Source organism: Rhodnius prolixus, unplaced genomic scaffold (genome assembly GCF_049639745.1).
Source record: "Rhodnius prolixus isolate KJV_2025 unplaced genomic scaffold, Rpr scaffold_5, whole genome shotgun sequence".
Taxonomy (NCBI): domain Eukaryota; kingdom Metazoa; phylum Arthropoda; class Insecta; order Hemiptera; family Reduviidae; genus Rhodnius; species Rhodnius prolixus.
The window spans coordinates 30,435,697-30,463,692 of record NW_027411624.1 but is presented as its reverse complement, the minus strand read 5'-3'; the positions used below and the strand labels follow the sequence as shown (position 1 = coordinate 30,463,692).

General features: G+C 35.1%; 2 protein-coding genes across 7 annotated transcripts in view; both read right to left on the bottom strand.

The window, feature by feature from the left end:
* The window catches only part of LOC141458565 (uncharacterized), a 714,168-nt gene that overhangs the window by 131,192 nt on the left and 554,980 nt on the right, over positions 1-27,996 (bottom strand). The gene's annotated exons all lie outside the window — the stretch shown is intronic.
* On the bottom strand, positions 26-1,674 carry LOC141458534 (ran-binding protein 9-like). Its single transcript, XM_074136647.1, has one exon. The coding sequence runs from the start codon at positions 1,599-1,601 to the stop codon at positions 180-182; it is 1,422 nt and encodes a 473-aa protein (XP_073992748.1). The 5' UTR covers positions 1,602-1,674; the 3' UTR covers positions 26-179.

The following is a 27,996-nucleotide window of genomic DNA, read 5'->3' as shown; positions in this document are numbered from 1 at the left end:
GTTCATTTTAAAAAGAAACCACTAATTTAATAAAAGCTTTTTTCATTAAAAGTATATTTAGGAATACATTTTGTAACACATGTATTTGCCATGAAGTAAATAATATCGATATTAACAACTTCACAATTTATTGTTAAAATTCTGGTTAGTTTTTTTGGGTTTAACTCTTGAAATGGCGATCAGCGATTGGCCGGAGGTAGTCCATGATTTGTATTCGGCACCGCGAACTCTTCAGCCAGTTCTTCCCGTATATAATCTTCTACATTGACAAAAACTGCTGCAGGAGTACAAGTGTTTGCCATGACGTTTAACAAGTCCTTAGCCATAAGTGGTGCTAAATCTATTGAAGTTATTTGTGGCTGATTTACATATTCTAATATCGATGAATTTAATTCGTAACAGATCGGTTCGCGCCGCGTGTATTCTAGTAACCATTTCATATTGCTATTCAGAGGATCGTTGTAAGCAATCAAACTGAAAGCTTCTTTCATTTTTCTAGTACTAAGATCGTTTAAATTTGAATTTAATAATTTTTGATTAAATTTATATATTTCTTGGCCTAATTTAAGGATTTTCAAATTGTTTACATCGAAAGAAGTTTTGTTTGTTATAAGATTAGTATTTATGTCTTGGCCAAGAAATTGCAAATTGTCTGGTGTTTCGTTGAACAGTTCAACAAACTGTCTACATAACAATCTAAAGTGTAAATCTTTATTTTTCTCTAATAAATTTGGATAGTATTTATTAGTTAATTGAATTGCTGCATCTATTTTTCCTTCCCTTATTAATTTCATTATATTTTTTCTATTATTCATTGATTGGAAATCTTCATTAGTTATCTGTTTAGTTGATTCAGCAAAAGCCATTGCCGAATTAGTATAACCATGATGTGTTAAGTACGATAAAATCAATTTATTCGCTTTGTTCGAGTCATTAAATGGAAAATTCTCTATGCTCTGTTTTACACGCGCTTTCAGTTCGTCTTTTATAAAGGTTGGATCAAATAAAAATGCTTCTTGACCAAAATTTGCTTCAATTATTTCACCTATAGATTGCATACCTACAGTTGGAAATAATTTTAATGGAATATTTTGAAAAGCAACGCCTAAATAATGCCCATTTTTAGTAAAAAAACAAGTTTTATCTACAAAATTGATACCACAACCGATAACATCGCCGGCCGTATATTTTGGTCCATATGGTAGACCAACATCTGAAGAATGATACCTAAGTCCATCTGCTCCATGATATCCATAAGCTGTCCTCTCCCAACCGGGTAAATTGTTCGTATTTGATTTCCAACTGGATAGACCAACAGCAATGAAACCATGTTGTCCTTTGTCTAAAATCTTTACTTCAAAATAATAGACACCGCATGAGCACGGTATTGAATGTGTGGCACGAATACTGCCAGCGTCTTGGGCTGATTCACCCGTACCTTTATAATGAACACGTAAATTACGATTACTTAGGTACAAAAATCGATACTTATCTTTAACATTCCAACATTTTGGTAACGCAGTGTCATCAACCTTTGGGTACATAATTGAAAATCTGTTTTTAATTGTCTCTTGTTGACTATCTTCCATAATTTCCAACATTATTATTTTTGTTTAGTATTAAGAAACCATTAGGGTAGTTGTTTTCCACATGATTGATTTAACATTTTGCTGCTTAAGTTTTAAAACGAACATATGTTTATCTCGAAAGGCATAATCCATACATATATGTGGGTATGTGAGACTACAAGTAGCTTAAAATTTAAAATAATTTTTTTATTTCATAATATGTTGGAGTTCTAGATTTTGTAAAGGCAGGGTAAGGTAATTTTGGCCTTTGTTGGTACATGAAGTACGGATTGTATAAGTTCGTATTGTAAGTCCTGGACCATTGAGTTCAATAAAGATCAATGAACTGTGAGAAAAGACCTATAAGTATAATCTTTATCACTATCTTTTCATGGACTTTAAACGAGTTTACGATACAGTTAAAAGAGAAACAGTTGCAAGGGACATGAGGTTACTGGGGATAACCAGAAAACTAGTTTGACTGGCGAGGATAACATGAATCACAATACAAGTTGTCAGATAAAGATTGGTTACATTCTACCGGTGAAATTCCCAGGAAACTGGTGGTCTAAGACATGGAGATGCAATTGGTGGATGGACAATCTGAGGGTTTTAGAATGGGTTACCTCCACTGGAGGCTGAAAAAGTCACGAGACAAAAGAGGTTAATGAGGGGAGAAATAGCCTTAATGGCTTCCACTGCCCAGGACTACTGGGTCAACGTGGACGGTAAGGACCTATTTCCGAAGTGTGCTTCAGGAGAAATTCATTTTGGGCATCAGTTTTCGGTTCGAGGTTGGGGTAGGCTTTCTTGTAAGGTTATGTACGGTTATACAGGGTGAACCAGTAAGTAATGTTCATAGGCCTACTGCGTGTAGTACATTTAAAGTGGCGTTCAATGACGTATTGGCCAACTTCATATTTTCCACTGTTCTTGAGTGACGTCACTTTAATTTTTTTTTTTAAATCATTACTTTTTTCCAATAAACAGCCTTATACCTGTTACACATAGAAATAACTTACTTAAACTTTATCTAGGTCACAAAGTTGTCAGAAAGTTTTAGTCCGAATTCGATTCTGATGACACGGTTAGAAAGACAGATAAATTTTCTAAAAACTGATACCATTTTGAAGCATAAGTTATTCTCCAAACAGCCTCAATCTTCCTCTGGATGCTGGAAAAATAAAAGTAATCGAAATTTTCAAGAAAACTCATTAGGCCCTTATGTGTTCATTATCCAACCTAGGTGCTGGCACTTTTTATAAACGTTTCCTTGTCTAACGGGCTTTCAAACGGTATATCATTTTCCAGGATTCCCTTTTATCTTCGTATGAAAAATTACGTTTGTTTTACAAGTGAAAACGTGTTCACGAGCACTCATTTATCAAGTAGTTTAATTAATTATTGGAAAAAAGTAATGATTTTAGAAAAAAAAATCTAAAGTGACGTCACTCAAGAACAGTGGAAAGTATGAAGTTGGCCAATACGTCATTGAACTCCACTTTAGATGTACTACACACAGTAGGCCTATGGACAATACTTACTGGTTCACCCTGTATACTGTGTAATCTTGATAAGAATGTGTTACTCAAATATTCCGTGATTAAAGCAACTTTCTGAGTTAGAACCTTAAGAATAAGTTAACAAACTCCATCTACTAAAATATTCTTGACTTCATTATTACGTAGTACCTACTTGTGGTGAGAATAAGTTACATCGAGACTGCACTCTAAACTTTATTAGCTAGATCGAGACTAAATTTGGTGTAGATTGAATCCCTTTTTTGCAGAAATTCATTCTTTACTAATATAAACATTACCTTACTTCCGACTTTGGCTTACTCTTGGTAGAATTTGTATCTTTCGCCTTTGTCTCCGCTTTCACAACACAAGCATAGATTATTTAAAAGCTTCCTGACAAATTGGGTGGAGAAGGAAATGCTTCCATATTTCATAAAATTCATTTAGGCAGTACAGCCTTATACCTGTTACACATAGAAATAACTTACTTAAACTTTATCTAGGTCACAAAGTTGTAACAAAGAAATTTCATTAAAAAAAAAAATAAAAAAAAAATTTCTCGACATAGTTTAACTTTTTAAAGTATATCTTCTTGTAAAAGAACATACAATGCTGATAATTGTGAGACTAGTTACATGAAATGGATGTACGAGGGTCGTTTGAAAAGTCCGTGCAAAAATAAAAACTACTTAATTTTTTGGGGTAAACCTTTTTTATTTTTCAACATAGTCTCCTTTTAGGCTTATACACTTTGTCCAACGCTGCTCTAGTTTGTTGATCCCTTCCGAATAATAGGATTTGTCCAAGTCTGAAAAATAGCCATTCGTTTCTGCAATCACCTCCTCGTTTGAATAAAATCTTTTTCCCGCCAGCCATTTCTTCATATTGGGGAACAAATAGTAGTTCGAGGGAGCCAAGTCTGGAGAATAGGGGGGATGTGAAACGAGTTGGAACCCTATTTCCATTAATTTAGCGACCACAACTACTGAGGTGTGAGCTGGTGCGTTGTCGTGATGGAAAAGGACTTTTTTGTGGGCCAATCGTGGGCGTTTTTCTTGCAGCTCGGTTTTCAAACGGTTCAATAACGATGAATAATATGCACCTGTAATAGTTTTACCTTTTTCCAGATAGTCGATGAGGATTATTCCTTGCCAATCCCAAAAGACAGTCGCCATAATTTTTCCGGCCGAAGGAACGGTCTTCGCCTTTTTTGGCGCAGATTCCCCTTTGGTAATCCATTGTTTAGATTCAGGAGTGTAGTGATGTATGCATGTTTCATCCACAGTGACGAAACGACGCTTAAAGTCCTGCGGATTCTTCTGGAACAGCTGCAAACCGTCCTTGCAACACTTCACACGATTTCTTTTTTGGTCAAGCGTGAGCAATCGCGGCACCCATCTTGCGGATAGCTTTGTCATGTCCAAATGTTGATGCAAAATATTATGTACCCGTTCATTCGAGATGCCCACAGCACTAGCAATCTCACGCACCTTCATTCTTCTGTCATCCATCACCATATCATGGATTTTATCAATGATTTCTGGAGTAGTAAACCTCAACAGGGCGTCCAGAACGTTCAGCGTCACTTGTGCCCATATGGCCACTCCGAAAATTTTGAAACCACTTATAAACTGTTCTAATCGAAGGTGCAGAGTCACCATAATGTTTATCAAGCTTCTCTTTAGTCTCCTGAGGCGTTTTGCCTTTCATAAAGTAGTGTTTAATCAACACACGAAATTCTTTTTCGTCCATTTTTTGAAAATCACTCGACTTCCTCGATTCAAACGAATGCCAAACACAAAGAAATAGACCGATCTGGCTGAAACTTGGTGTGTGTTCTTCCAAGAGATGCTACTAACTAAACAACCTCGATACGCGCCAGTGGTGCTATCTCTCTGACTTTGCACAGGCTTATCAAACGACCCTCGAATACACTTTAATATTAATTATCTTATGGTAATTTTGTAGCACGCCTAAAGAGTTATGATAAATTTATTTTGGTTGAAAAGAAGATACGTGAAAATGGCAGAGGAAGCCTGTAGCCATGGTAATAGAGATAATAAATAGCCTGAGTAGTGGTTGTGAGCAAGGTAAGCCTTATAAGGAAATTCTAGAAGATTGTTTTAGGGGTAAGGGAAGGCTTTAGGCACAAACTGGGAACGACCAGGTTCAGAGCTGACACCAGTTCTGTAAACCTCCGCAATGGCAATTTTGTTTTTTCTCTTTTATTTCTCTCAGAACAATATCCAAGCTAGCTGCGATGTATAATTTAATTCAAGAAAAAGGGAACCGAATGTTTTATTTTTTCCTACTTACACTGTAAATAGAATAAAAAAGGCAATTTAAATTTTGTTACTTTAAATTACTTGACAATAAAATAATTATAATAATATTGCTGTTGAGTTTGAGAAATATATTAGCCTTTTAAGTAAATAGATAATAAATTGTTAGTTTTAAAATTATATTTATTTTTAAATATTTTTATGAATAATTGTTGTTCATTATTTTTGGTGACTGATTCATAGTTTCAATAGGATGAAAAAATAATTGCCATTTCAGTCGCTATACATTTATTCTGCCGAGCTTTCGTCCTAGGGGACTAGGTCATCTTCAGGGCTGTGGAACCAAAACTAGGATTGCTCAAAGAACTTTTAAGACATGCCAACAAAGTTTATTCGTTCTAGTTTGTTTAAGTGATACCAAGTTTACACAATACAGGATGATCCATTTAAAACGCACCAATCGCTAATAATTTTTTAGGAAAGCGGAATTTTGAAAGCCCATGAAGTAAACTATATGTTTATTTTGGTCTAGTTTTCAAATTTTCCACCCCCCCGATGCTGTATCTTCATTTTTAGCGGAGTTACGGCCAAAAACCCGATTGGGGTTACATAAGGAGCACTGGTTTTGACAATGATTATGAAAACTACATAAAACACTGTGAAAAATGACTTCAACCCCGTTTCGATATCCCTAATATTAGTCAAGATATTTAAGATCAAAGTTACAATTTTATACATTAGTGAACGGTTTTCACGCCTATGACTACATTTTATTTAAAAAAAGTATTATTATTTTTTAAATAATAAGAATGACTGCATACGCGGGATTCGAACTGGGGATCTCCCACCTACAAAGCCGCGCTCTTGACCACTAGACCAACATCCTGGCAAGATATTCTTACCGTAATCATAGGTCAAGAAGTCTTGCATACTGGGTGCATTAAAATGATGTGATGATTGCTTTTATTTGATGATAAAACAAATTTATCCTGATTCACCCACAACCATTACATTACACTACATGTTTTAAAATCTTCAATTATTATTATTTTTGTAATTTGCGTCACCAATAATATTTTTTGCAGTCAGAGGACCTCCAAAAACGTGTATTTCTGGTGGTAAATTAATATCGAAAACCGTTCACGAGTTGATAAAATTGTAACTTTGATCTTACATAACTCAATAAATATTAAGGATATCGAAACGGGATTAACGACACTTTTCATAGTTTTTTTATGTAGTTTTCATAATCGTTGTCAAAACCAGTGGTCCTTATGAAACCTTAATCGGGTTTTTGGCCGTAACTCCGTGAAAAATGAAGATACAGTATCGGGAAAGGAAAATTTGAAAACTAGACCAAAATAAACATTTAGTTTACTTCAGTTTTTTTTTCGAAATTCCGCTTTCCTAAAAAGTTATTAGCGATTGGTGCGTTTTAAATGGATCACCCTGTATAATCAGAATTGATTATTGGTTGTATTTCTAATTTTATGGTTAAATTGGCCTGGATTTGATTTCTAAATTTAATTGAAATTCACTTCTTTAGAACCTTAAAGTTCTCTTTTAAATATAATAAATTTCATATCTACAGTAAGTCGCGTTATAACTAAATTCATTTTGTTTGCCTGCAACCGTCAGAAAAAGTTGTTTGATTTACAATTTTTTTTAAACCGAGACTTTTTAATAAAAGTAGTATAAAAGGCAGTAAGAAACTTACTAGCCGAGTGCAAGCGACTGCTAAAGAAGTCTCCTCCTCAACTTTAAATTTTACTGTACTCAAAAAAAAGTACAATTAGATTTTCTCTTTATTTAGAGTTGTGTGACAACCTCGCTCTGTCTCACTTTAGCCAGCAAGCCAAAACCTCGAACCAACTATGCAGGAGAAAAGATTTAAAAAAATTTAAGAAGCTGGGCGAGATCTTTTAAGAATGTATAAGGACCGTTTGCCTTCCAAAGAATGCATGTAAAAATATCTACTTGGAACGTAAGGCAACAAAAATTGTGGATAGGTTTTTCCTTTTTTTGGGAAAGCCTTCCAAAGGGAAGGTTTGGGTGGAAGGATCTGCATCAGTTGGCAAAGGATAGGACAAAAATGGCCCTTGTTGGCGCCACACGCTCTTCCTACACCCTCCGCCTATGCCATTTGATGAATTAAGGGTAGAGAATCGCAATAAAGGGTCTGTGGCAATTTTGTAATAAGCTAATCAATTCTAGTAAGAAATGTTTTTGAATTTTTTTGTTTTTGTATTTATTATTATTTTAACCCAGTCTTTATCAAACAAAGAACAAAGAATTATGTGAACAATAAACTATAAACGATAGGAATTACTTCTGTAATTGGAAAGATATCTGGCAGCTACCAAATCAGAATTTTGATTTCAGTTATCTCTATGGTAGAAGCTTTTTTAATAAAATAAATATAAATAAGTTTTAAAGAAAATGGAAATTTTAATTGGCGAAGAATTTCTTGTAAGATAAAGAACTCAAAAACTCATTTATATGTACCAGTTCCTCAGCTGCAATGATTCAATAAAAAAAAAATAATACGTTACATTGGCTCGATAAGTTAATAAATTATCGCATAATCTTAAATAATTGAAAGCAGTTAATTACGCTTAATAGCAGAACGCTAAGTAGCTTAAGAAAATAAAAAATAAAGAAGATATTTTGCCCAAGACGTTAATGGGAGAAGTTGCCACCCCAGTTGGGTCCAGTTATAATCCATAATAAAGTTATTAATCTGAAACATTTAATATGGTTTTTATTTGACGGAGTATAATTACAAAACTAAGCTCCAAAATCATAAAAAGGATGTAACAAAAATGATATAGGGTAAAGTAGGGTGAGATGGCCACCATTTTTTTTGGAGGGTGCCTGCAAATTTTTGGTAAGGGCTAGGCTTACTTTATTATTATTTTTGGAAACCTCATACGCTCACAAACATAAGATAAGGTAAAAATTTCAGAAAAAATGCTAAGAGAAACATTTTTTTATTCTTACAAACAAAAAGTAGCAATTGGCCATCTATCCCCACTTGGTTGGGTGAGTTGGCCAGTGCAACTTGGGAGAGATGGCCACATATTGTACATGAAATTGCACTAGTAAAACAATAAATGGGTTACTTAATCTTTAATTTTCAATAATATATATATATATTTTCCTATTTATTTTATTAATTTTTTTCGGCATTTCGGTAATGACTATAAAGTGATGGGACAGATACAATAGACTAATTACAATGTTAAACTTTGACAAAATAGTAAATACAGTAGATACTGGGAAATTTCTTTTAATACAAAAACGTTAAACACAAAACATCGGAAAAACCAAAAACCCTTACGAACCCTTATATAGATACAGAATTAGTAGTCAACATAATTGCCCAAAAAATGGAACACTATAAAACAATACACACAGATACCGCTACAAAAGTTTAGTTTTTCCGATGTTTTGTGTTTAACGTTTTTGTTAATTGTTAATTTTGTTAACTGATTTTCTATGTTACTGATTCTCTAAATTGTTTGTATTTTTGTATTTGTAATATCCAATGATGAAGAAGGGAATATATTTGTCGAAACGTTGGCAAAAAAGACGAGTTCTTGTTTTTATTTGACCGATTCCTCGCCAATTCTAAATCCTTAATTTAGTAATTTACGGTCACGAAACCAATATATTCAAAAAAATAAACATAAAAAAGTAAAAATAATTGGCCATCTATCTCTACTGTTGGTATGGCCATCTGTCCCGAATGCTAGAGAGAGAGATGGCCAATATGATAAACATAACTCAACGGATACTTTTTGACAGTTTTAGAAGTTAAGATTCATTAATGTATACTGTACTTGCCTAATATGTAAAAAACAACACTAAAATTTCGACAAATACATTCGCTGCAGCACGCAATATGCAACTATCATAAAATTTTTTGTTGAGACGATAATGTTTTTATTCCCTGAGTTAATTAATAACGCTTTGACGCAGACCAAAATGAACTCACTGTTGTCAGACATGAACGTTCATCACTGGAGAGGTTACGCAGCGCCGTCGGACGACATTTCGGTTAAATTTCGGCTGTTGGCCATCTCTCCCGATTGGCCATCTCACCCGACTTTACCCTACCTTTAAAGCGTATGTTCACTATAGAAACTTGAAAGATATGGCGTCCAAGATATGGTACAAGCAAAGAGATATGCTGTGAGAATTTATTGATAGATTTGGATCGATAGTATCGAAGTAAGAGGAGAAATTGATGATTGTATTTTTAAATTAATTTTTCGGTTGAACAGATACATAACTTGCTGCTGGATGAACTAATTGGATTTCGAATACTTTTTTTCTCTGATTGGAGAAATTACAATAGGTTTTAGAATAGATTAGAATTTTTAAAATTTCACCTCATAGAACGAGCTTTTGATTTTATTCCGCTTTTTTTGGGGGATGATAAGGTTCCTAATTATAAGCAAGTACAGTAATTGTACTTGACATAGCACTATGCCAGTAGCGTAACTTGTTTTTTTGGCACTAAGGCTATATCTTCTTGACAAAAATGTACAGTTTAAAAAATTAATTATAATCAGGGGTGTCCTGTAAATTACTTTTCAGGATCTTTTGGTTGAACTTTCTTTATTTTGTTGTCATCTGCTGAACGATGAGATCGCAACCAAATTTTGACGTAATCATCTGGATTAAATAATTGTTGAAGTGGGCCATTCATTTTTATAAATAGGAGATTTGCTAGATTTTCAATTAATATTCTATTTCTTTGTTCATTTTTGAAATCATATTCATATTACTAAGGTGACCAATTTTTTTACAATGAAAAGGAGGACAAAAAAATTTAAGAAAAAAGTACAACGTAAATAAGTGAAACATTTTATTAATTCAATAATTTACAAATTATGCTTACTATAATTATTTAATTAAACGAGTATTTTTCCATTGAATGGATATTTTTTGTCAATATATCATTTTTTAACAGTATATTGGAAATTTCGGAGCAAGAAATATCCTTAATATTGAACTTTACAGTAAGTGCTGCAGCTAGTGTATCAACATTCAATCTTGATTTCTCACTTAGCCAAAAATCATTAACCATTGAAAAAACTCTTTCAACTGCTGCATTTGTTCCAGGGCAGCAAAACGTAAATTTAACAGGAATTACTAAATTTTCATGTGTTCATTTTTGAAATGGTTAAATATTTCCACCCATCTTTTATCAATTTCAACATGTTGATTTTCCCATTGTTCTAATTTATCAGAATTTAAATACGAGGGTCGTTTGAAAAGTCCGTGCAAAGTTAGAGAGATAGCACCACTGGCGCGCATCGAGGTTATATTTAGTTAGTAGCATCTCTTGGAAGAACACATACCAAGTTTCAGCCAGATCGGTCTATTTCTTTGTGTTTGGCATTCGTTTCAATCGAGGAAGTCGAGTGATTTTCAAAAAATGGACGAAAAAGAATTTCGTGTATTGATTAAACACTACTTTATGAAAGGCAAAACGCCTCAGGAGACTAAAGAGAAGCTTGATAAACATTATGGTGACTCTGCACCTTCGATTAGAACAGTTTATAAATGGTTTCAAAATTTTCGGAGTGGCCATATGGGCACAAGTGACGCTGAACGTTCTGGACGCCCTGTTGAGGTTTACTACTCCAGAAATCATTGATAAAATCCATGATATGGTGATGGATGACAGAAGAATGAAGGTGCGTGAGATTGCTAGTGCTGTGGGCATCTCGAATGAACGGGTACATAATATTTTGCATCAACATTTGGACATGACAAAGCTATCCGCAAGATGGGTGCCGCGATTGCTCACGCTTGACCAAAAACGAAATCGTGTGAAGTGTTGCAAGGACGGTTTGCAGCTGTTCCAGAAGAATCCGCAGGACTTTAAGCGTCGTTTCGTCACTGTGGATGAAACATGGATACATCACTACACTCCTGAGACCAAAGAACAATCTAAACAATGTGTTACCAAGGGGGAATCTGCGCCAAAAAAGGCGAAGACCGTTCCTTCGGCCGGAAAGATTATGGCGACTGTCTTTTGGGATTCGCAAGGAATAATCCTCATCGACTATGTGGAAAAGGGTAAAACTATTACAGGTGCATATTATTCATCGTTATTGGACCGTTTGAAAACCGAGCTGCAAGAAAAACGCCCACGATTGGCCCACAAAATAGTCCTTTTCCATCACGACAACGCACCAGCTCACACCTCAGCAGTTGTGGTCGCAAAATTAATGGAAATAGGGTTCCAACTCGTTTCACATCGCCCCTATTCTCCAGACTTGGCTCCCTCGGACTACTATTTGTTCCCCAATATGAAGAAATGGCTGGTGGGAAAAAGATTTTATTCAAACGAGGAGGTGATTGCAGAAACGAATGGCTATTTTTCAGACTTGGACAAATCCTATTATTCGGACGGGATCAACAAACTAGAGCAGCGTTGGACGAAGTGTATAAGCCTAAAAGGAGGCTATGTTGAAAAATAAAAAAGGTTTGCCCCAAAAAATTAAGTAGTTTTTATTTTTGCACGGACTTTTCAAACGACCCTCGTATATATTCAGTCTTCTAATTTCTTCAAACAGACAATTGTGATCGATTTTAATATCACGCATTTCTTTCGATAAAAACTCAACACAATTTCTGAAGACAGAGTTTAACATATCAAAAAGGAGGACAAATATCGAAAAGGAGGACAGGTAGGAGGACATTTTTCGAGGGAGGACAGAACCTACAAAAGGAGGACGATTGGTCACCTTAATATTACTAAATCCTCGCTCGCACACTGCCGAACTGCAAGGAATAGTATTTATATCAAATTAAAATTTGTAAATCTTCAGGAATTTCTTTGCCTCCATTATCAATATTGATACATCTCGTCGATGATGTTATTAATTTAAATCTGTTGCATAACGACCCGATTTCATTTTCTCCATAGTTAGATTCAATATTCTTTGGCCATTCCGTTGGATCCAATACTCGAAATCCATTTATTGAATTGTTTTCTGTTTGCGCAGTCTTCGAGTCATAAAAAATAAAAAATTGTATTCGCGTATTATTTTGTTTTTCTAATATATCAACCAATTTTCGTTGAAACAGAAATCATCTTCAGTTCCGGAACACGTCCCTATCGAAAAAGGATGTACCGGAACGACGTTCCGGAGCGTTCCAGCTCCGAAGACACCACTGATTATAAGGGTTGATTAAACGTTGTTAAAAGGTGCACAAACATTCGTTCTCTTGTTCATGTTTTTTGCATTTTAATTTTTTATTTCTTGGTCTATCAGTTTGTGCACTTTTTCTGAATTGTATTCAAGAAACAAAACTCCTTTTTGTATGGGTCTCTCCAAATACGAAATAAATAAATTACTATTATTAAATAGATGAAAATTAAAACAAAAATAATGGTATTTTTTTCTGTTTAAAATGGTAATTTACTTAACTGGCAAGAAGTCATATTATTAAGTAAAAACTATTCCAGTTCAGGACACGGTTGACTGTGGAAACTTTTATAGAAGAGACGAGATAAAGTTTATTAGAGATTCTAAGAAGGTACTTTGTACAAAATGCTAACTCAATATTTAACTCGACAAGACTCAGAATAAGAAGCCAGCAGGCGAGAAGTGTAGTGGGCAAAAAAAAGGGGGACGAGAAAGAAGGTGAGGAAAAAAAAAGAGGTTAACCAGGAAAAAGAAAAAGCTGGATGAAATTAAACCGAACCGCGCGAGGCCTATCGCAAAGATAGGATAAAGTGAAGTAATGCAAGGAAGAAAAGTTAATTTTTCTGGATAGCTCTGGCTGCTGTGAAAGTTACAACAATTAATTTGAAGACCACTTCCTGTGTGGTAGGAGTAGACGGCACTGGGTGACACCCCGAACAGGATCTGAGGGTGAAGATTTTCCGTTGGGTTTCTGCCCTCCTCTGCTCTTATTAAGTTGGAGGACGTAATTTTTTTCATTTCCTCGACTGAATCACTTCTAAATGAAATCACCTCTTTTTTCTCCTCAAATACGCGCAAAAAAATAAGGCTATTACTGATCTGTTAATAATTAAATATTTACTTAATGTAAATCCGGAAGGTTTGCAATCAAATTTTAATCTTAATTCCTTCCCAATCGAATTTCAGAATTATATTTACAAACTGCTTAAATTCAGCGTAAATGCTCATTAAGCACGTCCCTTCATAAATTTTACCAAATAACAGCTCTTCTTCTCTAAAACTAATCCTATCTCCAACCAGAAATAAGATGCATACTTAGGGAAGGGATTAGCTATGAGGTTAGCATACTGGACTCCCACGCGGAGGTCCCGGGTTCGAATCCAGCTTCTGACCCTTAGATTTTCTCTTCCTAGGAGCTACTTACAGCTCACTGTTCGGTGATGGACAGTGTTGTCTGTAACGAGAGAACACTGTCCGGAGGCCGGCAGTGCACTGAAAAAAGCTCCGGGCGCCAATAACCTTAGATGTTGACGCGCCTTAAATCATAAAAAAAAAAAAAAAAAAAGATGCATACTTGCAAACCGGTATACTTTCAAAATACCAACTTTCTAGAAGAGATGATCTTGTCTAAAGAGTGCGATTTAAATAGCATGGAGTGGCGACAGATTTTCAAAGATTGTGGGCTAGCAGTATGTGGATTTTCAAACTGGTTTTGAATTTTGCCGCTACGCAAACGGTAATCGCACTGATTCCAAAATGTGAAATGCACAAGAGAAGCGTTTCATGGGGGGGGGGGGAAAGCGAATTACTGGCGGCAAAAATAGATTTATTTCAATTAGCTACGGATTTCTGCAGCAGAAAGCTCAGGTTTTTGAAGTAAATATTATTAATTTCAACGAATTCTTTTTGTCTAATGCTCGAACTTAAGTCAGTTATTGCCAATGTGTAGTCATATTGACTCCATAATTTATTTTTATCTTTTATTTTTTTATATTGATTTCAATTTTAATAATAAAATTTTCATTAAAGGATGAGAAAGAACGAAAAAAACAAATTTTGTCAACAAATCGGCTTTAACATTTCACGCAGAAGGAATTAACTTGAACAGCAGTAATTTCAGTATTTTCTAGAATCCTGATTCGCTGCCTTCTGATCAGGGACTTTTTCATATTTATAATAACATTCACTATTTTTTCAATTACTGTGCGCTGTTGACACGGATCGGAAAATACCCAATTCGCTGCAAGTTTTTGCTGCAATTCGGACGGAAAATCAATTCTAGAAAGAGGCTTTTTTTTTGTGCCTTGATACTTTCTGCGAAAATTATGAAATTTATCTAATAAGCATTTAGGCAATAATCTGGAGTCAAGATAATAATAGAAAATCTACTTATATTACCAATCAGAAGTCGAAATGTCTCCGATATACATGTTTACTGTGTAATGCCAATCTGGAGTCAAAATGACTGTTATGATTCAAGTAAACTAATCTGCAAAAAAGAAACTAAGAATTCCATGGTCTTCAGCTCGTGACTATCAAATGGTGAGAGAGTGGGGATAGCATATCTAAGAGCATTTTGGGATAGATATGAGATGTGGGGAAACAGAGCCATTCCTATTTTTTTTGGAGTCAAATTGATTTCGGATTGGCAATGCAGTGTTAAACGATAAACTTGTTGCATTTAATATTTAAATTATATTCGCAACAGTTACATACATTCATGAAATTGTGACAATTCAAAGTTGTTAATCACATGATGAAATTGTTTAAAAGTAAATTAAGTTATAACCAAAGAGGAAAAAATGTTTATTAGCAATATTATATTCAAAAACAGCCCCTCTAAAAATTATAAAAGCCCTTGTAAAAGGTATCACATTTGTTATAACTAGGGAACGGATTCGTATGTATTTACATATTTTTTTCTAGGCAATTTACAGACGTTTTTCAACTAGAAGTATTCATACTGACACTTTTTAAGCCGTTTGAGTCTACTTTTATTTCACATATTTCCACATATTTGGATGTTATCGCATATTTATACATATTTGATTAAAATAAATAAATATTTCTACATATTTAATCAAAATATGTACATATTTTTTCATATTTTTCATTTTGGGCATATTTTCATAATTGGGAGGTGGTTGACAGGAACTGTGAACCACAAACTGTAGGTCTGTGAATCACAGTGGGTACAATGGTTATTGTAATTTACAAAGAATGCTGCTAAACAGTGACGGGCACTTGTTAGTTCTTTGAAGTTGTCTGACGTTGTCTGTTCTTTCAGCTCGTTCGTTGAAGTGTCCAATTCATTTCGTTCGGTCACTTAGTGTATTCTTTTTTGGGTGAAATGCCACGAACATCGGCCTCAAACAAACAACTGGTTGCTAAATATCTTCGCGAGTTTCCAGCAGAACTTTTTCGAAGTGATGGAGACATTTTGTACTGCACAGCTTGTGACAAGCGTGTTTCTTGCTCTCAACGTTCCCAAGTCACCCAACATATTGCCACCGGATCGCACATAGAGAATAAAACCAGAAAGAAAGAGAGGACGTCCTATCAAGCCTTCCTTACATCTCCATCATCAAATAAGTCTACTCTGAGTACAGATCTGTGTCGGCCTTTGGTTAGAGCAGATATCCCTTTCCACAAACTTAAAAATCCTCATTTCAAAGGATTCTTAGAAACCTATATTGGGAAAAAAATGCCTGACGAGAGCACTCAGCGGAAAAACTACCTGGAAGATATCTATAAAGATACACTAACCAAAATTCGAGAACATATCAAAGATGGACCGATTTGGGTGTCAATTGATGAAACCACTGACGTTGAGGGCAGGTATATTGCCAATGCAGTTATTGGAAAACTTGACAGTGATGCTGATGTGGATTCAAAGCCATTCCTTTTGAACTGTGAGGTTCTCGAAAAATGCAATCATTCCACAATTTCACGATTCTTCGATGCCTCAATGCATATCCTATGGCCCAGTGGAGTTTTGAACGAAAAAGTTCTTTTGTTTCTCTCTGATGCTGCCCCCAACATGGTCAAGGATGGGCAATCTATTCAGGTATTTTATCCTAAGATAATTCATGTGGCGTGTATTGCTCATGCCTTGCATCGAGTAGCAGAAACTGTCCGATCTTTGTTCAGTGACGTAGATTCCTTAATCTCCTCAGTTAAAAAAGTGTTCTTAAAAGCACCAAGTCGCATTAAAATGCTAAAAGATCTCTATCCAGACTTGTGCCTTCCACCAGAACCGATATTGACAAGATGGGGTACTTGGCTGGAAGCAGCTCAGTATTACTATGAAAACTACAATAAAATCAAGAATGTCCTTTCACATCTCGAAGACGAAGCAGTAGCGATAAATACAGCCTAGTCTTTATTCGAGAAACCTAATTTAAGGAACGACCTTGCATTCATTTCTGACAGTTGCGTATTTCTTGCACAAGCCATTACCCAACTTGAGTCCCAAAATGTTCGACTGACAGAAAACGTGTCCAACGTTAAAAAAATCATCGAAAAGGTGGAAGGAATACCTGGGAGTAAGGGAGATCTGATCAGATCAAAACTGGTAGAAGTACTGAGCAAGAACAAAGGGTGGGAGACCATCTGCCAGATTTCTGATATTATCAGTGGAACAGAAGTCACCTCAGAACATCGTGTACCCTTTACAACCGAAAGATAACTTCTTTCAGCAAGGCACCTATAACATCTGTAGATGTTGAACGATCTTTTAGTCGTTACAAGTCCATCTTAAGCCCAGATCGTCGTCACTTTACGTTCCAACATTTGAAATTTCATGTGGTTGCAAACAATTTCGAAGAGTGAAGTTTTGAAAATTGAAAATTTAACACATCTTTTTATAAATAGTAAAAATGTTCTTTGTTGTATAAATCATTATAACTTGTAAAAACAAATTATTTTGTTCCTAATAAATTATTATAAATTTTAAAAATGTTCTTTTCTTGTATAAATTGCCCCCCCCCCAAAAAAAAATCCATTTTCATAAAAGAAAATGTCCATTTTACTTAAATATTCCAGAAAATATTTTAAGAAAATCACATATTTTCCACATAATTGACGAAAATAAATGCATATTTTAATTAAATATTTGGCATTTTTAAATACATAAAAATCCGTTCCTTAGTTATAACACTGGCAATCATAACTTTCTTTATATAATTAACTAAAACTAAATATTTTGAGAATGATTACCGCAAAAAGACAAAGTTATTACAATAGAAAAATACCTGAAAAAAGATGTGATCAAATCTCCTCAATAATTTTGAATTTAAGTGAATTGTTTTCCATTCTGTTAAAAACGTTGTTAGTTGGATGATTTTTTTTTTTGAACAAAGGATAAAATCGATTGCTTTTACTGCGCGTGCTATTTTCAGATATCGCTGCAATAAGTGAATTTGCGGTATAGGGCTCTTAGAAACATTAGAGTGGCATTTCTTTTTGCTATCACTTCGTTAACTAAAGGAATACGCTGTAAAACTGAAGGTATTAGAGAAAATGTGGACATATTTAGTTATACAATTTGTTACCAAATTCTATATAATTTTTTGCGTGACGTTATGTAATGCGTAGTATACATACATTGGACTTGTTACCACTTCTGTTGAATATATTCCAGGTTATTTATTTAATGTTCAACACCACTAAACCGTTTCTAATTTAGTAAGCGGCTGTAGGTAGCTTAAATGCTTGCTGCTAACATTACAAGGGAAAAGGGAAATACTAGCATTTACACTTTCCCAAAGCTGGCCGCTTTAAATACTCACCACCTTAACAATACTATACAAGCAATTACAATATCCTGATGTAATTAAAGCTAAAGAAATATTTAATTTTGTTTTTAATGTAATTTTAATTACTTTTAACGTAAATTAGAAAAATGATACAGATGGACTGTTATAATTTTCTTAGTTCTCTTGATGTAGACACTAAATGTTCTTGTTAGGCAATGGGGAGGTAAATCTATGTTTGACTTGATGAAGACCTTGATACCTACAAAAAAAAAAGGTCTCTGCCTTTATGAATAACCTTGCTCATATCTGAAGTTGAGAAGTTTCAGATATCAGGAAAAACTGGAATCCAATTGTTTATACTTTTTTCCTGATTTTAACGCAGCAAACTGTTCAGACAAGAATTTGCTGAGGCACCGGGATGTCTAGGGTAATCCTACTATTTGTTGTTGACAACAATATCATAGTGAAGTTTGGTGTATTGACAGTATGACGTTAGTTTGATAAATTCTAAGTAGAATTACTACTCTCTTCTCTTATTTTTTATTTTATTTTATTTTTTTTTTTAAATTAGTACTCGTCACCATCTAAGGTCATCGGTGACAGGAGCCTTTTTCTGTGTTCAATACCTTCAGGACGAAGTTCTTCCGTAAAAAACAACACTATCCTTAGACCAACATTCAGGGCAAGTAACTGTACAATATTGTGTGGGTTTTGAGTCTGTGTAGTTCTTTTGAAAAGATGTTAGGCAGGAATTTTTCGCCCAAAAAAAATCTAAACTGATATTTTTTTTCAGCTTCATGTTTTATCTAAGGGTTATCTGTTTTTAATTATAAGTTGATTTACCTAATATCAAACAAAATAAGGTTAGTCAATTTAAACAATATATATTAGATTATGAACCATCAATGAGGTACCCAGTCTAATCTTTTTGATCTTTAACAAGATACTTTTTATCAAAGAAAATATTATACAACTTTCTCTTCATTTTATGGCAGAGAAGGGATAAAAGAATTCATATAATGATCTTGCTATTGATGTTATTACCTTCAATAACAAATAGTTACAGACTTCACTTTCTTACGTAGACGAAGAAGCTTTATAATAATAATAGAAGTCCAATTTTTATAATTAAGGAACGGATTTTTATGTACCAGGGTCGTTTGAAAAGTCCGTGCAAAGTCAGAGATAGCACCACTGGCGCGTATCAAGGTTATGTTTAGTTAGTAGCATCTCTTGGAAGAACACACACCAAGTTTCAGCCAGTTCGGTCAATTTCTTTGTGTTTGGCATTCGTTTGAATCGAGGAAGTCGAGTGATTTTCAAAAAATGGACGAAAAAGAATTTCGTGTGTTGATTAAACACTACTTTATGAAAGGCAAAACGCCTCAGGCGACTAAAGAGAAGCTTGATAAGCATTATGGTGACTCTGCACCTTCGATTAGAACAGTTTATAAGTGGTATCAAAATTTTCGGAGTGGCCATATGGGCACTAGTGACGCTGAACGTTCTAGACGCCCTGTTGAGGTTACTACTCCAGAAATCATTGATAAAATCCATGATATGGTGATGGATGACAGAAGAGTGAAGGTGCGTGAGATTGCTAGTGCTGTGGACATCTCGAATGAACGGGTACATAATATTTTGCATCAACATTTGGACATGACAAAGCTATCCGCAAGAAGGGTGCCGCGATTTCTCACGCTTGACCAAAAACGAAATCGTGTGAAGTGTTGCAAGGACGGTTTGCAGCTGTTCCAGAAGAATCCGCAGGACTTTAAGCGTCGTTTCGTCACTGTGGATGAAACATGGATACATCACTACACTCCTGAGACCAAAGAACAATCTAAACAATGGGTTACCAAGGGGGGAATCTGCGCCAAAAAAGGCAAAGACCGTTCCTTCGGCCGGAAAGATTATGGCGACTGTCTTTGGGGATTCGCAAGGAATATTTCTCATCGACTATCTGGAAAAGGGTAAAACTATTACAGGTGCATATTATTCATCGTTATTGGACAGTTTGAAAACCGAGCTGCAAGAAAAACGCCCACGATTGGCCCACAAAAAAGTCCTTTTCCATCACGACAACGCACCAGCTCACACCTCAGCAGTTGTGGTCGCAAAATTAATGGAAATAGGGTTCCAACTCGTTTCACAACCCCCCTATTCTCCAGACTTGGCTCCCTCGAACTACTATTGTTCCCCAATATGAAGAAATGGCTGGCGGGAAAAAGATTTTATTCAAACGAGGAGATGATTGCAGAAACGAATGGCTATTTTTCAGACTTGGACAAATCCTATTATTCGGAAGGGATCAACAAACTAGAGCAGCGTTGGACCAAGTGTATAAGCCTAAAAGGAGACTATGTTGAAAAATAAAAAAGGTTTACCCCCAAAAATTAAGTAGTTTTTATTTTTGCACGGACTTTTCAAACGACCCTCGTATTTGATAAATATGAAGAGCCAACCATAAAGTGGAAGTTGTGCAGTAGATAAGCTGTTTCCCATGTTCGTATAGTGTTTGACTATGTAGAAGTCCTACAATTCATGGATACTGCGTGAAAAAATGACCTTTTCTTTCATGAGGATAACACCAAAATTAGTATTTTCTCGCTAGAAGGAAAACCAATAAGTGAAAAACCCCAAAAAACAGGACCAGTGTATAGTTTTAATTTTCTTATTGAAAATAATTACCACAGAAAACCTTCTAAACACTAACCACACATTGTTCACTGTTAGTAAACAATGTGAAAAACGATCAACCTGTGGTATAGTTTAGTACACAGGTAGACTAATTTAGCGCTAGGAAAAAGTTTCCCTTAACAATATAGCCTTGGATCTTTTAAATGTACAATAGGGCTAGATGGCCACAGGAATGTTTTCAATAATGGCTTTTCACTAAAACTATTCTCAACTGAAATTAGATTATGTTGGTCTAGTGGTCAGGATTGTGGCTTAGTAAGACGGAGATCGCTAGTTCGAATCCCGAGTATGACAATTTTTTATCTGTTAAAAAAAAAAAAATGGCTTATTGTAACATATGAGCTTTTGCTCCCGTCCAACGATACCTAGTAAGTTGTACGTTAAAGCCCCGCCTGAAAAAAATAGACGATCTCATCACATGATGTGGAATGGAGCCTTATGGATTAGAGGTCAAAACAGGGAGCTACCTAAGAGCGCTATTATGACCCCGAGCAGCCAATTCACTTAGCGACTAACTAATGTATCTATTGCATTCTTTCCCAACCTGTAATTTCTATTTATCTTTCCCTTTGTGTAAAATAACTAAATATTTAGTAACAATGCAACGTTATAAGAAAACTGATTGTCAATGCTTTTCACTTTTTTTTTTTAAATTAAAAAAAAAGACTACTCGACAAACGTTCGAAACTGACCCTGACGAACAAACGAACACTATATACCGCCCTACTTGCCCCCAATATGGACGTACGGAATACAGCTCTACGGAAGTGCCAAAAAATCGAACATCAACCGACTTCAGACCTTACAGTCAAAAATCCTGAGAACAATAGTTAACGCTCCCTTCTACGTCACCAATCATACTATACATTCTGATCTAAATATTCCTCTCTTTTCTGGAAATAGCCCAATCTCGCTACACAAAACTCCACTCAAATCTATACAGTCATTACAACATGTCTACTACAACACTTCCTTCAAATCCACAGCGCAGACTGAAGCGGCGGTGGCCACGCGATCATCTCAACACATGATGTGGAATAGAGCTTATGGATTAGAGGACAAAACGATCTCCGATCTCCTAGGATGGTTGCTGTGTAAACTTGCCAACGTGGCGAACTAACGGCTTCCATCACTGGTTGGTCATCGTTCACTCCAATCACGCCTCTTGGCGTACATGCATGTGCGCGCACGTGTATGTAAGTGCATATACAGGGTGTTCATTTTAAGACGGCTCAAATGCATTTCATGCTTAAACGGTTGTTCTGAGCGAAAAATTCCTTAATTTATCAAATAATGCACTTTTGCAGCATGAACTATGTCTTGAAAGGTGCCTCCTCAGACTCGCAAGCCAGGTTAGCCAGGAGGTTATCAACTGCTCTCTGTATCTGAGGAGGCACCTTTGAAGGCACAGTACATGCTTCACAAGTTGAGTAAAGTGCATTATTTGATAAATTAAGAAATAAATTTGATCCTTTACATGAAAGATATTGATCACTTAAATATAGGGCAGGAGGTTTCCAATTTTTTTGGTAATTAAACGCAACTCTCCCAAAATTACCAAATAATTATTAAACCTTCTTGTTTATAACAGATGTAAAATTATTTTTTAGCCATTTTGAGTATGTTTGAGAACATCTAAAGCTCTTAACATTTGATTTTCCTTAGAAAAATCACTCAGAAAACGACTTATTTCCCGATATTAAGTAAAAATACTAGCTTTACGGCCTTGGCAATATTTTTAGTAGAAAGGGGATGAAAAAACACATAAAAATGACCTATCGCGTGCTCTTCTTTCTCTTTGATAACAAGTTAAAAAAATTGAAATATGATTCAAAATACCAGATTTTGAAATGGCCTAGCACCTTTAATTTTGAAAATATCGAATTGCGGTTTCCGGTTTCTTTCATTACTTTTTATACTCTTTAAAACCGTGTATATGAAAATGGAGGTCAACTGCGAACCCTCACTTTTGGTCACGCGTCAGCCGCGTATGCGGGCAGAAATCTAAAATCAAGTCACACATTCTGAAACTAGAGGTGACGGGCAACAAATTTTTCCTCTACCATTTTTCGCTCAGAACAATCGTTTAAGCATGAAATGCATTTGAGCCGTCTTAAAATGAACACCCTGTATATGCGTGCACTTGTATTTGCGCCATTTCCTTACCCTCATCTCTTTTGCTTGTTATATCTATTACAGTTGTAAAATAAATAAAAACAAAATTCAAAAAATTTACACCATGAAAAGAATTTAATTTTTCATTAGCAAAATTTATGGTAAAACTTGTGTAATATACGAGGGTCGTTTGAAAAGTCCGTGCAAAAATAAAAACTACTTAATTTTTTGGGGTAAACCTTTTTTATTTTTCAACATAGTCTCCTTTTAGGCTTATACACTTTGTCCAACGCTGCTCTAGTTTGTTGATCCCTTCCGAATAATAGGATTTGTCCAAGTCTGAAAAATAGCCATTCGTTTCTGCAATTACCTCCTCGTTTGAATAAAATCTTTTTCCCGCCAGCCATTACTTCATATTGGGGAACGAATAGTAGTCCGAGGGAGCCAAGTCAGGAGAATAGGGAGGATGTGAAACGAGTTGGAACCCTATTTCCATTAATTTTGCGACCACAACTGCTGAGGTGTGAGCTGGTGCGTTGTCGTGATGGAAAAGGACTTTTTTTGTGGGCCAATCGTGGGCGTTTTTCTTGCAGCTCGGTTTTCAAACGGTCCAATAACGATGAATAATATGCACCTATAATAGTTTTACCCTTTTCCAGATAGTCGATGAGGATTATTCCTTGCGAATCCCAAAACACAGTCGCCATAATCTTTCCGGCCGAAGGAACGGTCTTCGCCTTTTTTGGCGCAGATTCCCCCTTGGTAACCCATTGTTTAGATTGTTCTTTGGTCTGAGGAGTGTAGTGATGTATCCATGTTTCATCCACAGTGACGAAACGACGCTTAAAGTCCTGCGGATTCTTTTAGAACAGCTGCAAACCGTCCTTGCAACACTTCACACGATTTCGTTTTTGGTCAAGCGTGAGCAATCGCGGCACCCATCTTGCGGATAGCTTTGTCATGTCCAAATGTTGATGCAAAATATTATGTATCCGTTCATTCGAGATGCCCACAGCACTAGCAATCTCACGCACCTTCACTCTTCTGTCATCCATCACCATATCATGGATTTTATCAATGATTTCTGGAGTAGTAACCTCAACAGGACGTCCAGAACGTTCAGCGTCACTTGTGCCCATATGGCCACTCCGTAAATTTTGAAACCACTTATAAATTGTTCTAATCGAAGGTGCAGAGTCACCATAATGTTTATCAAGCTTCTCTTTAGACTCCTTAGGCGTTTTGCCTTTCATAAAGTAGTGTTTAATCAACACACGAAATTCTTTTTCGTCCATTTTTTGAAAATCACTCGACTTCCTCGATTCAAACGAATGCCAAAAACAAAGAAATAGACCGATCTGGCTGAAACTTGGTGTGTGTTCTTCCAAGAGATGCTACTAACTAAACATAACCTCGATACGCGCCAGTAGTGCTATCTCTCTGACTTTGCACGGACTTTTCAAACGACCCTCGTACTATGAAAAAAATTATTGGTATTTATAGGTAATTATTATTGGTATTTTCTTTGTTTTTTAAAACATTTTAAAAATATTAAATTAATTTAATAAAGATCACCCGAGTTCCTTTACTGGACTCTGAATTCTTTTAATTTTTAGAACAATACGTCAGCAACCAATGGTATGCGTATTTATAAATAATTAATAGGTATTTTTTTTCTCGTTGAAGCTTGAAATATTTTTCGCTTTCAACTTATTTTATTTTATAAAGGTTTAATATAAAAATAAAATCCCATATTTACAGAATATGAATATGTTCTCTCCATTTCAATGGATATTTTTTTTTTTTATTTAATATTTGTTTAAAAGAAATCCAATTATTAATATTTTTTTTGTCCATACATTTTACATTATTTGTAGGTACAAAAGTATTCTAAGTTATAATTAAAAAAATATTAATAATAGAATTGGAAAATAAAAATAAAGTTAATTAAAACTTAGTACTCGTATTTGGAGCAGCAGAACTAATTATTAATTATTGATATATACCTGAATATTGTGCCAATGTTGAAACTTAAGAATTTAATATTTTAAGGAAGATGTACTGTCTAGTATTTAGAAGGAGCTGGAAATTTTACTCATCCATTGGTAAGAGATTGCGAGGCCTACAATCATGATGGATTAACAAAGCATTGCCAATGCTCGAACTTAGTCAGTTATTGCCAATGTGGAGTCATATTGACTCCATAATTTATTTTTATCTTTTTTTTTTATATTGATTTCAATTTTAAAAATAAAATTTGCATTAAAGGATGAGAAAGAATAGGAATTAAGGACGAAAACACCACAGATCGGCTTTAACATTTCACGCAGAAGAAATTAACTTCAACTTTGGATCGCAGTAATTTCAGTATTTTCTAGAATCCTGATTAAATGCCTTCTGATCAGGACTTCTTATTCATTTTTTTCAATTACTGTGCGCTGTTGACCCGGATCGGAAATTACCCAATTCGCTGCCAGTTTTTACTGCAATTCGGATAGAAAATCAATTCTAGAAAGAGGCTTTTTTTCTTGTGCCTTTGATACTTTCTATGAAAATTATGTAAACTTATCAAATAAGCATTTAGGCAATAATCTGTAGTCAAGATAACAACAAAAAATCTATTTATAATACCAATCAGGAATCGAAATGACTCCGATATATTTACCGTGCAATGCCAATCTGGAAGTCAAAATGACTCCTATGATTCAAGTAAGCTAATCTGCAAAAAAGAAACTAAGAATTCCACGGTCTTCAGCTCGTGACTATCAAATGGTGAGAGAGTGGGGATATCTAAGAGCATTTCGGGATAGCTATGAGATGTGGGGAAACAGAGCCATTCCTATTTTTTTTTGGAGTCAAATTGACTCCGTATTGGCAATGCAGTGTTAAACTTTAAGCAAAATAAGTATAATTTGACATTGACTCAGAAATTAAAATGCATATGCATCCTTAGAATTACACCTTTTCCACAGCTATCTTACAGGGATATACACTATTGATAGAAATAGGTTAGCAAATAAAAGCAACTTAGCGCTTGAAACACTAGGATGAAAAGATAAGGACTAAAAAGACGGCACAAAATTTTCTCCAGATGTTTGACGAATTATGAAGTTTTAGCAAAAATTAAAGACATCAATGCATCAGAAATTCAAGAAAATGAATGCGAGTTCTTGGGTTTAAATCTTCCTAAAATCCAGCTTAATTCTATTTAAGGTTAATGCAATATTTGTTGTAAAAGTGGCAACACTTTTAGAAATTAAAGATTTCAGACTGGGCCAAGTAAATAAAGGTAAAACTACTAAAACTTGTCGTCACACATAACTTATATCTAAACACATGTATTTCTTAGATTTGAACAATTTGTTCCAAATTGGTTAGACGCATTTTTATTATCTTTAGCGACCAGAGCATAAAAATGAGCATTTCCCAACTGACGTACTTTTTATTAGTTGGCTGTCAAGGAAACTTTTTAGTTTCAAACTGTGAGAGAAATGTACAAAGAACAAACTACTGGACCAAAATTTTCACGAAAACCCTGCAATAATATAAGAAGTTTTCCTTTCTATGTCACGCCAGCTAACTTATATTCTGGCCACGATTTTTGCTAAACAGGTTGGCGGGAAATCAGTTTAGGCTTGTCACAATCTATTACCGTAATATAACTATTAAAACTAAGTGACTTCAGTTCATATTAGAGATAAAAAAAAAATGTTTATCACAATAATTTAAAGATGAACTAAATAACTTGTTTTCATTATGTATGCCTAATATATTAGATAAGGGAATAATAGTTGAATTTATATTATTATATAAAACGACAATGTTTCATTTGCAAACAAACTTTCCTGCTATACGGTTAACGTATTGGATTCCCACGCGGAGGTCCCGGGTTGTAACCCAGCTGATGACCCTTAGATTTTGTCTTCCTTCTTCTTCTTCTTCTTCTTCTCGTAGCTCTACAGCCCGGGGTGGGCCTTGGCCTCTCGAATAAGGTCATTCCAGATATCCCTATCTTTTGCTTTTCTTCTCCAGTCATCCACTCCAACGGTCTTCCAAGTCTTCCTCAACCTCCTGGAGCCAATGCCTACGTGGTCTTCCAATTCTTTTTTTTGCCAAACAGTACACCAAACAGTAATCTGCGCGGCATTCTGTTTTCAGTCATTCTTTCCGAGTGACCAAAGTGCGTTACGCAGACGTCTTTGTACAACTGATAGAGCTCCGAAGTTCCTTCTCGTATTCTCCAACTATCAGTTTCATAATCATAAACCGGGCCGAATATTTTCTTTAATATCTTCCGTTCGTATATCTTAAGGCTGTTGCTCAACGCAGTATTAAGGGTCCAAGTTTCGGCGCCGTACGTCAGGACTGGTCGTATTAGGGTTTTGTATAACCTTACCTTTATTGTCCTTGACAAGTTTCTCTTCCTAGGAGATTTTAACAGCTCAATGCCCGGAGATGGACAGTGTTGTCTGTAACGAGAGAACACTGTCCGGAGGCCAGCAGAGCCATGAAAAAAGCTTCGGGCTCCAATAACCTCAGATGTTGACGCGCTTTAAATCATATGAAAGAAAAAAATACTCCCCTGTATTTAACTTTTTAAATTCATACTTCAGGGTTTATGAAACAATGAATCTGGAAAAAAAATAATTTAATGAAAGCAAAACAAAACTAAAAATATAGTAGATAATTTGAATTAAGATTTATTGCAAAAAACTAAAAATGAATAAAACTCGAGTTGGACGGATTTTTGGTGCAGTTGACAGTCAAGTGGAAAGACAAAAAAACAATCATCTCAAAAAATTCAGGTACTTCTAAAAGGGAAAAATGTAAAAAAAAGAACTGTTGTTATTTGTTATTACAAGAAGCGAACCTAATCGATTTAGAAGTCAAATCAGTTATCAAACTGTAGTGTACCGATCTACTTATGTCTCTATTGTGGCTTTAAGTCCCAACTTCTATGCTGGATTCATAATAGAAGCTTAAGTGATGGAAATAGATTCTTCAGTAGAGTAAAGGATAAATTAAAAATGAACCTGAAATTCGGTGATCTGAAATATTCTATTGTATGAATCTCATGTTCAATTAATTGAAAATAAGTAAAGAAA